This window comes from Rhea pennata, chromosome 5 (genome assembly GCF_028389875.1).
Source record: "Rhea pennata isolate bPtePen1 chromosome 5, bPtePen1.pri, whole genome shotgun sequence".
Lineage (NCBI taxonomy): Eukaryota > Metazoa > Chordata > Aves > Rheiformes > Rheidae > Rhea > Rhea pennata.
The window spans coordinates 1,053,351-1,065,942 of record NC_084667.1 but is presented as its reverse complement, the minus strand read 5'-3'; the positions used below and the strand labels follow the sequence as shown (position 1 = coordinate 1,065,942).

The window sequence follows — 12,592 nt, the reverse complement described above, 5'->3', positions numbered from 1 at the left end:
GGAGATGGCATGTACTTATATAAGCATTGGTTAAATGCCCTCTCTTGAAAAAGCTCTGGATGCCATTCCTGAAATGGGTTCAGGAGAAATGACATTCACAGATGAGTGACTGCAGTGACTAAAGACATGATGCATTTATAGCAAGGAAGTGAAAATATTAAGATCGTTTAGGGAGGATAGAGACATGAAGGAAGTATGCAGGATGACAGGGTAATAATGTAGATTCTGTTTCTTTTTGGTATAAGCAGAAGGGGAGGATCTAGTGGGAAGGCATCAGATTAAAAACTGATAAAAGTGAATGTTTATTGTCACAGAATATACTTATCTTCTGAAACATCCCGCAGTGAGATATCATTATGGTCAAAAGCTTAAGAGGATTCAAAAATATCCTGGATATTTATGTAGACAGTAAGACCAACCATAGTTACCTCAGATAAAAGAGTAAGCATTTTGCAAGTAATAGATTTTAACTCACAGAAGTAACAGATGAATTTTCTTTGTAAATAACATGTTTCACAGCTGACTGCTTGGAAACTAAGATTTCTTTCATTTTCTTCTGAAAAGTGTGCATCAGGTCGGATCGTGAGTTTGCTGGGCCGTTGCTCCGAACTGACCTTTCATATTTAACAGTGAGGAATCTGTGTGCTGTGCTGCTGTGCCCACGTATATGACCATTTCTTTATTAGCCTGACTGTAATAAAACAATGTAAGTATTTCCTATATGCATAAAAGGGTTATTAAGACATTTGTAAGGCAGTGAGTTTCTAAAATCAGTGATTTCCCTGGTTATGGCATGCAGGTGATGGCTAGTTATTTTTACAGGCAGGGTGCTCCTTGCTTTGTCAGGATGTGGAGTATAGTGGTTTCACCTGTAGTATTGTCAGTATGTTACTAAACTCTGGTTTTTAGATCATTCTGTTTAGATTGTTACTTCTTGTCTAACATGAGGCTGAGACACTAGTGGTACTACCTGAGAATCAAGGCAGATACCTCAAAGGTGATTTTGGAGATGCAGCCTGAAGATACAGTTCAGTGAGGTGCTCGCATTGTAAAGGGACTTTGTTGCCTTGATCTGTAGTTGGGGATCTGTATTAGATCCTGTGCTAGTAGCTGAATTAAGATTCTTTTTTCATCTGTAGCTACTGTTTGTGTTTGGCCTTTGTGGATGGATGGATGAAAACTGTGACCAAAATAATTCAGACTTGTTTTCTCCTGCTGTGTTTCTTACCAGGCATTAGTTCTGAAGTCTTTATTTAACATGTGTTTAGCATAAAGATGTGCTTGTATTGCAAGACTTCCTCCTGGGAGGACATTAAAATGCACAGTATGTGTGCAGATCAAGATTTAGGTGACTAGATCCTGGATACATGTAAATTTTCCTTTGGGAATAGCATGCTATTTCTCTGAAATAGCTTCTTTGAAATATGCTGTAAGGTAAAAAAGAGGATTTTCTCCTGCAGTGCTGGATCTGTGTGAGGTCCCTATCACTGACTGATGTGGGGGGGCTGCTGTTGATATCTACCAGGCTAGTAGTGCTTTGTGGTTATTAATGCTAGTGAACAGAAGAATGTGTTGAGTTGGCTAGCTTTGTGAGGAGGAGGAGGAGGGGAAGCTTGGTGGAAGCTCTGCCCCTCTCTGTGAGGGAGTGTGTGAGATTTCAGGACCCAGCTATCATTAGGAATAGTTCCAATTCTTCTAGCCAGGGAGTTTAATCACAGGGATAACATCAGACCACCCAGGCAAGGGCTAGACCGAGCTGTCTCCATCTCTACTATGCAGCCAGCCAGTGCCCAAGATCCAGCAGCCAGAATTCCTACAAACGTGCTGACAGATCCCTAGGAGGATGGGGCACTTTTCTCATTCAACGTATTTCATTCGGACAGAAAGTGGAAATTAGCAGAAAGCAGATGAGTTTTCTAAACCTCAAGATAGTGAGAAGGGAGCAAGGAAGAATGGGGATGAGCAGTTTGCACTGCCCCAGAGTGACCTTGTGGGAGTAGTATGCCACAGGAATCCCAAAATAAAGGGCTTCAGCTTGACATAAGATATAGCAATAATTCGAACCTGCACTGTTCCTCCTCAGTTACCCATCTGTCTCAACTGCACAGCTTGACATCTTTGCCTGCATTGCTCTCGGTAAAGGAAAAGTGCCACAAAACTGTCAGTGTACCAAAACACACTGTGCAGGTCCCAGTGGTCATCAGCTTCTTTGGTTCTACACCTGAGCAGCTGCATGGTGGCTGCATAGAGACCACAAAACACAAAGTGCAGCAATATTTGTAGATGTTTGATGGAGGTGAGTGATGTGTGTGTGTTTTTTCCCCTTCAGTATTAGTCCCTTTTTTAACTCAACCTGCTTTATCTGCGTCTTAATCTGATTTGTTTCCCTTATGTAGTGGTTTGTTCGGCTTTACCCTTCCATTGATAGAGAGGAAGAGAACTGTAGAGGAAGGAGGCATCTCTTTCTGTAACCAGAAAGGAGAGCAGAAGTGAGGAGATGAAGTCTGCAGGGTTTTCTTTTTCTTTTCTTTCCCCCCCCTCCTTTTACATTATTCTTTGCAGGGCCCCCTCTCCTCCTTGCCCCCAGGCTGTTCATATTGGGGTTGGATTTACTTCTAATACTGCTGATTTGAAGCATCAGCAATAGCATGACTGGTCTCAGCAGAGGCTGTAGGAGGAGAAAATGTCAATGTGGTTTCTGCAGTGCAGGAATAGAGCCACTCCTGCAGCTCTGAGGCTCTGAAGAGAAAGGAGTAGAGGCTTTCGTTGTGGTGCAGCAACCTCTGCGAATCTGCAAAGAGTCACCAAATGGGCTAGGCTGAGCAGCTAGCTCATGGGAAAGACTACACCCTGATCATCAAACATTTGGCAGGACTGTGCCTTATCAAAATCACTCCCCCTGGGAAGTTTTGAGGTACAGTGCTGAAATGAAAGCCTGACTTTTTCAGAAGGAAAAGGGAACAGCAGCACTAACTTGGGGCTTTTTTCATTGTTAAATGGATGCATATGCTGGAGACACTACAAAGGAATTTGCAAGTTTGTCAGGTTTCCCAGGAATGTCTCTGGCAGGTCTTTGTCTGGAACGTTTTCTGGAGACGGGAACACTTGTGCTCTGTATGCATATGTATATCCTGTAAGCTGGTAAGCTCAGTGAGGAAAGAAGGAATGTCACAGGCCTTTGGCCAGATCAGCCTTGGTACACACACAGATTTCACACTTCCCTGCCTGTAGCCCCAGTTCTTCCCTTCTTCTGGCTGATTATTTCTGCAAACTCAAGTCTGTGCATAAAATGAAACTGTTTCAGTATAAGATGTGGTCAGCTTGCTAGGGCACAAGGTGGCCCTGGAAAAATGTTTGTATTGTGTGGTTTCTCCAAAGAGCCTTTAATAGATGTATTTTGTGCCACTGTTCAGACCGTAAGGACTGTGGATTTACTTAGAGATTGGTGGTTTGGGGTTTCGTTTGCCCTTCAGGAAAGAGGCAAGTTAAGATCCCATGATGTTTCTCATAATGGGATGGCCTGCTGGATTCCAGCATCTCAATACAAGGCAGACTGACTGGCTCCAGTTGTACTGGAAGACCGTGGAGACACTGTTAGATCAAGTCATTCAGGCCTGGGCTAAATCACAGATGTACATAGGAGCTCTGTGGTGAAGCCAAGAAAATACAGCACAAAGACTGGGAAGTGCACAGATTAAAAAAGAATATTTATATTGTTGTAGCATCTAGACATAGTCATCTGTGAATGCTGAAAGAGAAACATAATTAAAGAATATAGCAAAATACAAGTCATTAGCTGCTCCCCTTTGTTCCTGGGGATATAAATATTTCACTAATCTCAGAAGCCTCAGGGGTGTATTTGTCTGAGGAAGGTTTGGCAGGTGGAAGTACAGTTTGCACACAAGCCAGATCTTGGAATAAGTGGAAGAAATTTTGGTTGAGGAGCTGTTGGATAAAGATAGTGTTACTGGGTGAACTGTAAGTATTAAAATGGAAAATTAGGGATTAACTGAAGGGTCTTGAAGGAGTAAACCTGGAAGCACACAGAAAAAGTAAATCTAAAGAAGAGAAGGTCTCAAAAATGATGAGATGTTTGAACGTTCTTCTTTTTGGTGGAATGTTTCCTTCTTTGATGTTTCCTTGTGATGTAGTGTCATTTTATCCTGTCTGAGACACTAGAAATTAAATATTCTGGTCTGGTCATGAAGATGAGAAGCAATGGCTTTTTGTATACCTTACAGTTATCTTTGCCCAAATCTCTCTTTAAAGGAAAGGCTTCTTGATGAACTCTTGATGTTCATATGTACCTTAGAATCTTGGTGGTAGGGTACCTTATGCCAAAGATTTTGTGGCATTAGTTCTCCTATTGTTTAAAACTATAAACTTTTCATTGTAAGTTATTGAAATTTTTTTTGGAAGAAAAGGGTTTTTGGCCAATAAAGTAGGTCTATGATGACTGCATTCTTTTCGCCCATCTCTTAGTCCTGCTTGATTTCTGAAATACGTCTGGACCCTTGGATCCCTCTTCCTCCTCACCAATCAAAATGATCCAAATGGAAATCTGAGGCATGTGAACTGGAGAGGATGCAAGTGTGGCTCCAAGTATGAGAAAGGGTCTTTAGATTCTAGATCTCTGGCCCCCTACACATAGCCTATAGGCAACAGGACATGACTGGCTTCTGGCAGAAAAATATTAAAATTGCCATATAAGTGTAAAGTAGGTATTTTTGTAGTGCATTGCTTGTTCAGTGTTGTAACATGTGGACTAGTGAAACTTGGGATCTGTTGTTAATGAAAATTTAAGTTATTTTCCCACACTATGCCAAGAGGGGCGGTGAGACAACTTCAAGTGATGTGCCCCTATTTTCCCTGGTCGACTCCTGCAAACTAGCAAGAGAAACAGACCAGTTTGGGGGAACCTTTTCCTGAATCCTTGAAGGCTGATCTGCACTATTGTTTTTTTTTTTTTTTTTTTTTATGTACACTGCCTTGAAAAAAGCAAAATGTCTGATGTTTTAGCCACTAGAAAAGATCAAAATGCAAAATAAAAGATGTTATTCTAGAAAAAGAGTTCAGTTCATGAATATGACAGGTGGGAATCAGTGTTGAAAGGATAGCATAATGTAGATCTGGAACGTGAAAGATATTAATCACCTGTTCTGAGTCTTGTTTGTGATTTCTTAAAGGTACTGTATAATGGTTCTTTGTTCATAGAATGCTATTATTCTGAAACAGCCTTTGTCCTGGAATTTTCTTTCTTCCTATTTATGTTTGGAGATTTCATATTTCCTGTTAAGTTATGAGGCAGATTTAAGGGAATAAAAACAACCAAACAAAAAGAAACTCTCAAAAATGCCTCAGTCTTTGTACCTTGCACTTTTGTGGACCATTCTGTGTTGCCTTAAATTTATTTGGGAATAAATTCCTCTGAATAAAGCAAGAACGTAGAGACTTAATTCTTCTAAGCTCATGTATCTCTACGGTCAAGAAGACAAGTGGATTGTAGACGTCAGCTTACTTTATAATGCTTAAAACCCCCAAAGCCAGTAGAGTGGGCGTTGTGCAGTAAGTTGTCCTCAGCGTAGTAATATGTGTATGTGCTGTTAAGTTTTATAAGACAGGGCTATTTTTATCAAGTATGGCTGTTGAATGTCCTTCCCCCCCCCCCCCCCCCGCCTTGCAGTTAGTTTACAAAATAAAAATATAACAAGCAGGCTGTTCTGTGAGAGTGTTTGGGGATTTACAGTCTTACTGTGTTCTTTACTTGACATGTAAATCACTTTTAGCTTAAGTGATATTTTTCCTGTCCCCAACAGTTTCAAAACTATGACAACTTCGTGAATCACTCTATCATGAGGGAGATCAGCTGCGTGTACAGTCCTGACGGCTGCTTTCCCTTAGCTTTTACACAGGCTCCCCAGAGCACATAAGGACTTGAGGAAAGAGGTCTGAGAATAGGGACGCTCGCGTGTGCAACACGCGCAGGTTTCCCACCGCTGCCAATGCCAGAAAAATAATTGCAAGATCTTCCATGAAGAAAGGCTGATGAAAACCACAGGGATCTTACCAGGCAGAAGGGTTCGAACCCATGTAAATTTGATTCAGTGTGAAAACAAACTTTTAGTTCTGCAGTAATCACCACCTTCCTTTTTGGGCCCCACTGGCCTATCTTTTTTGTTCTCTTTATTTGTTTTCTCTTATTCCCATTTCTGAAGCTGGAAGTTACCCTTTATAGAGCTTTTGGTATCTGCTGTGGACTAGGTGCTCTTCATTATCTTCTTTCAAGCCAAAGTAACCGTTGATTTCTTGCTGAACGTTTACCTCTGAATGAAGAGGTGAATGGAGTTTCATCAAGTGCGCAGGAGGCCTAGTGACTGGGCAATGAAGCGACTCTGCTGAGCGCAGATGCGTTGGGGGGCCCGCGGAGTCCTCCGAGGCAGCATCCCGGCGAGCTGGTGGCAGCAGCTGAGCCGTCTCGGAGCACGGCGCAGCACAAGCGGTAACGCCCGGCTGGGTGGGCTGGCTGCTGCTCAACCCTGCGCTCTTGCTGGTGCTCTCTCCCCTCTTTGACTCCACTGCCTGTATTTAATCCTGCTGTAATTTAAACACCTGTCTATGTGGAATGTGTGAAATATCCCTACTACCCATGCTGAGCTATTTGCTCACCTGCTTCTCTTAGAAAGACAGCTTTCAAATAAACAGGGTTACAGTATTAGAGAGGAAAATGTACTGCGGTAATAGACTGGGGGTGAGGTGGTAATCCAGGGGACTAAATGCTCCTTGGTATCAGCGTGAAGAGGAGAGTGAATTGGATCAAGACTCCTTTTTGCACGTGACTGCTTTAGCAAAATTGTGATTACTGTTGCTGATAAGCTAAGAATTATATACATCCCACTGCATTTACCGTATTGGCCTCTGTGCTTGTTTTGCTTTCTTTCAGGCTATAAATTCTTTGTAGCCGGAAACACTGTCATTGTCGGGTATTTGTATAGTGCCTACCACAGTTAGATCCAAACTTAAGGTTTTCTGTTACTCTAATAGATATACTTTAAAATAATGTAATCTACAGAAGACAGTAGCATTTTAGGGTGAGGCGGAGGCATCAAAATGATACTTAATGTTTGTTCCATTTAAGGTGGGTAGCACTCTCTGTTGCTAAGGTGGCACTGTAAGACCTTTCTTTAAATTGCTGATAATGTTCAGAAACTTCATCCATTTTGATATTTTCTGTGCTTAACGTACAGTTTTCAGAATGCTGCAGCCAAAACAGTTGTTGGAGCCGTTACAAGGCTGACTAAAACATATTCTGTGCACGTTAAATGTCTAGAGAACTTTTGAAGCTCCAGGTCTCTCATACTATGGAGTAGCAAATTGAAATTTAAAATTTTATTCGAATTTGACTGCACAGTAATACTTGAAAAGCTCTGGGTAAAATATATCTTGTAGCACCTGTTAGTGCTTCTCAGCTTCCTGAAAGTTGCCTCCACATGGAGGGTACAAAGCTGAATTTCCCTGTACTGGCACGGCTAGAGTACTGAGTACGTGCTGTCCTGTGTTCTCAGGGACCTGGTCGGTGCTGTCTTGGGAGCCTGGTTAGCTTGAATTGAATTCTGCCAAGCTGTGAAGAACCGCTGGGGCAAAAATTGGGACATGGATGTAATTTGGGAGGGGCACATTAGAGCTAAAGGACGGAAATAGAGGGAATAGTCTAGTGGTCAATGTGGCTTGATGAGTAGCCCAGATTCTGGGACTGGGTGAACAAAGAGGCTGGCAAAAGGAGCAGGAGGGAGGAGGACCAAACTGGAACCACTTGGATTGGGTATGTGAGCGACCGGAGGAGGAACTGAAGAAAAAAAGTAACCTACTCACATGGAAGCAGGGGGGGGCTGAGATAGGGGCTTGAGGCAGTGAGGAAGTCAGTGCTGGAAATTTGTAGGAATGAAACTGGAACATGCAAAATAAGGGGAAAGAGATCTGAAAAGTGGATCTAGGACTGACTAGATGAGAACAACAGCAAACAGACAAGGAGCAGGAATGGGAAAGGATAGCATTGGGAAGGGGTGATTCGGAAGGGGTTACTTCTGCGAAAGTGGGAAGAGAAACAGTGTGTAATCACTATAGGTTAATCCTGAAATTTGAAGTCAAGATTTCTGAACTTCACCTAATGCTTAGATGCCTTCTAGTTCTAACCCACAGAAGAGGTGACAACTTACTGCACTGTTGGTTGCACTAGCACATTTTTCTGCATCTTGAGATTTCCCTTCTCTAGACTGTTAGACTGATATTAGGTACTCTATCCAGTGTACTTTTTACTCTTTTCTTAGCTTTTATTTTTTTTTCTTTCTCACTGTAGTTAACAAACCTGAACTTGGCAAGTGGAGCTATAAGCAAGGGAAGCGCAGCCTCCCCCCCGAGCTATCGGTCAACGCTCAACAGAAGAGGGCCACTGTGGGCTGTTCAGTCGGACACTCACATAGGTGACAGAAGGTCTGTGTCTTCAGCAGTCAGGTAAGTTAAAATTGCTGCTACAGCTTTTTGAAGGTGAAGAAAGCAATTCATTGCGCTCAGGAGCTCATTCATAATCTGCACTTAGCTTCTTGATCAGAAGATAGTGTCCAAGTGCCTGGTACCAGTTCTTCCCAGAACTACCCTAGAAACTAGTCCTGTGTAATAGAGCTATGTTCCCAGGATCTGGATGCAGTAAGGAAATGGATGGACATGTTGAATGAAAGGGAGATGTCTGTTTCACTTTTCTGATCACTTCTTATCCCTGTATCTGGTTTGAGTTCTTTCTGGTGCCAAGACATATATACAGAGTGCAAACCTATACCTGATATTGCAAAAATCTCTGCTGAGGCCCAGTTTTCATGTTTTTTCTTTGAATATTAAGTTTATATTGTTCAAATATATAGCAACACTGTGCAGAGTTTTCTAAAAGTTTCTCTTTTGAATGGTTTCCTTATGCTCTTTATTAATTTTGAAAGCAACTAGGACATAGGAATGTATATTCGTGAGTGATATACTTGTGGGACTCTGAGTAGGGGACTGTGATTATGCAGTAGAACTGTTCTTCCTGGGACTGAAATAGAAGCAATATTTGCCCGAAGGATTCTGGATCCTGGAAGCTAGGAACCAGGTGAGACTGCTGCAAGAAACTAGACTGAACACTAGCCCGAAACTGCTCAATATCCGAATACTTCCTATGTTGCTTCAGTAAAAAAATACTTCTTCCTTTGCCTGAGCCTTCATTTTTGCCTTTGAAAATGGAAACAATGAAGCAGAGTTTCTCCAATACACTAGTTTGGGCTAGACAGGACTGTATAAATGAAAATACTGATTCTTGTCGTTCATGTCTGAATGGAAGAAGGTGAGAGAGGTAGACACACAGTGCAGAAGCCATGTGATCTGGGTGGTCATCCTTTCCCAAAGGGGTCCTTCAATAGGAGGATTGGAGATGGATTTGGAAAGCTCAAGTAAAATTGTTCTTATTTCATCAGTCACTGTTTTTCCTATTGCCTGAAGAAGAGGAATGTGAGAAATGAATTCCTGGCCTGTTTCTGTTCCAGCACAATGTTTGCCTCTGGGATTTTGAGTTATTGAGAGAGGTGGTGATTCTGCTCTTGGAGCCCAGCCAGGGGAGCTATTACTTAATCCAAATAAAGAACCTATCCAACAGGTGTAAGCTGCCTTCCCCTCCTACGCAGCCTGAGCGAGCAGCAGAGTGCAGGCTGTCCTAGAGCTGCTGTTCCTTTCTCAACTCTGCCTGCACCCCTGGGTGGATTCACAGACTTAGCAGGAAAGAGGCTATTCACATTCAAAATTTTCTATTCCTGATCTCTACAGAAGGCACTGTAGTTATGTTGCTTTGAATTTGTTTCTGTTCTGTGTTACCTGTAGATCTGCAACCCACCCTTTAATACCTGGAGCTCCACTCTGAACCACTTCCAGGGCTGTGTTTCATCTAGCATTGTATACATAATTAATGACTGTAGAAATTCTTATTTTGTGTAGGAATCCAAAAGTACATAGGAAGCATCTAGGCACAGCTAGTGTAGGTTTCAGTCTTCAAACCTTTCATGACACATTTGGTCTTTCAGCACTGAAAATATGTACTCTGCAGATTAGAGGGCCAAAAGCTTGCAGTGGTTGGCAGTGTTTGGGTTGCTCTGTTGTTAGTCTCCGAGTAAGAGACAGCAATAGTTGTCTTCGGACATTGTCTCTCTTGTCTTCATGGCTGCTTATATCAGATAGCCAGAATACTGAGAGTTAATTCCTTTTTTTTCATTTGGAATGATTGAGAGAGTGCTTGATAACTTGGTCTGTGAAGCATTCTCACGGATTTCTCTGAAGAAAGACTTGAAACTTTCCTTTTGGAATTATCTCTTTAGGTATATCAGAGTTGTAGTATGTGGAGATAGCTGTCTGTCTTGTATTGAAAATGCCCTCTTTACTGCTTGGTTTATTACATTGGAGGTCTGCAGTTCATAGAGGGTCATCTAATGGGTGTCAACCCTCTTCAGCCTGTGCTCAGTGCTGAATGACTTTGAAGAAAAACTTCCTGTTTTGTTCCATTGAGGTTCTGGTCCAGCAGTTGTAGAAATCAGCAAGAATGGGAATGTTTTGTCAATGAGTCTCTTATCTGGCTTTCACTTTTTTTTTTTTTTTTTTTTTAACTCTTTGATCCAGTTCAAATATCTGCCTCTGACACTCAGTCCTTACAGCTTTTGTGTGTCTCTGTAGTAAATGTAAGCCATTTTAGTGCTGCTGAGGTTTGTCTGAAAAGATCTCATTTTGATGCTTCTGAGCTTTAGGATTCAGGTTATTCTTACTGACAAATCTTATACCTCTTAAATTCCCACTCTTCCAGTACTGATTTATGTAAATCTTTCTGAACAAAAGTTAATTCTCCCTTCTTTTATTGGATTTCTTTGGCTGTATGAGGAGAGGTGCCAAATCAATAGTCTGTTGGCTGAAGGGCAAAGGAGATCTTGAGTTTGTAATTGAGAGACAGAGAACAGTTCTGGGTATGTTAAAACGATATTTTATAAGTCTGTGGTGCTGTCACTGTTGAGATTTTGTTGTTGTCATTTCTTTTATTTTAGAAACTTTCCATAATCTTTGTTCTTGTTCCCACCCATGTGGTCGTTTGGGCTTTCACTGTGCTCCGAACGAGAAGCCTGCAGGGCTGTACAGGAGGCAAAATGTTCCAAGTTGTACATAGGCTCACTTTTGACTACAGCAGCACAGTTGCTGTATTTGCTCCAGCCCTTCCTTCATTGGCTTTCTTAACTCATTGCTACTACACCAAATCTGCTCCGTCCTTCTTTATCTCCAGTCCTGCTTCAGGGCCTTATTTCCATTCTCTCTCAGCTTATCGCTCTAACTGTCAGGCATGATGTCAACCTTTCACACTCTACTTTGAAGGTATTAAACATGGTTTCATGATTTCTAACAAAGTATTTAGGACTCCTAGATATAACTTGTTGATTCAGAACCTAAACTAACTTCTGAGTGCTGGTTGACAAATAGTTGCATAATCGGTGATGGGGAGGATGGTAGACTTTCCAGGAAGCTTCTGGCTCTGGGGTCTGCAGCTGCTGTGTCATTTGTTGTTTGAAAAGGAAAGCAGAACTCTCAGGGCTCTGCAGGTCACTTATCTCCGAGGTTTGGACCAAAGCTATGAAAAAGAAGTCTTTCTAATCAATACAGATTTCTGTGTTTACAGAGGGCACCTGGGATTCAACAACAGCTGTCCTTGCTCAGGTTCATCTTTTGGAACTCATATAGGCAGCGTGTTGGCAAAAATTCAACAAGGAAATCATCTATGTTTTTTGAGACCTCTGTTTTATTAGCTTCTTGTTTTGTTCGTGACATCTTTCTCTAACATAAAGATCAACACAGCTCTTCCAGAGTACTTGGCATAGTTTTTCCTTAGCTGTTCTGACAGATTTATTTAAGTTGGTGGGGGAGGCAGGCAGGCATGCAAGCTTCCCTGTCATCAGTCAGAAGGTAGAATGACAGTCCAAGTTACACCGGTCAACTTGGGAGGGCTACTGCAGTCAGAAACAAGGGATTCTCCTTTTCTCACTAATTGACATGCACGAAATATTTCTTAGCTCAGAATTTGAGCCAAGGTGCTCAGGTTCGTCAAGAAATTATGTTGTGTTGGCAGTCTATCTAATCTTGGTTGAGTTGTATAAAAACAGACTTTTACAGTTTTCTGATCTCGGGGTTTCTAAGTTTAATTTGATCCAATATCACTCTTGGTGGTGGTAACAGCAGCAGCTGCTCCTGGGTTCTTGGGCTTGTATGCACATAGGTACCATATGCCTAGGTTTCTAAACAGGTTCTCATTACTGTATTTTGATTTTTCTTTTTCTTTCCTGAAAAACTTGAGTGAGGTGGGTAAGTAGCAGATTCTACTGAAGTATTTGTTACCTCAGGCTTTCAGAAACCACAAACTGTATGCCTCAAGTCTGGAAATGTGTGTGCGTGGTAAGCCTGTTGCTTTCTGAAGTTTTCAGACTTCGTGCCCTTTCACTGCATAGTTACAGCATTTACACAGTGGGTGCTTCTGGGGTGCATTACATGT

The 12,592-nt window shown here is 41.9% G+C and overlaps 1 protein-coding gene across 3 annotated transcripts in view; it reads left to right on the top strand.

Moving 5' to 3' along the window:
- The window catches only part of TTLL5 (tubulin tyrosine ligase like 5), a 130,541-nt gene that overhangs the window by 66,598 nt on the left and 51,351 nt on the right, over nucleotides 1-12,592 (top strand). For all 3 annotated transcript variants that reach the window (XM_062577517.1, XM_062577514.1, XM_062577515.1), the window contains one exon: nucleotides 8,354-8,508. In XM_062577517.1, the coding sequence (XP_062433501.1) occupies nucleotides 8,354-8,508 (155 nt within the window). The remainder of the gene's footprint in view (nucleotides 1-8,353; nucleotides 8,509-12,592) is intronic.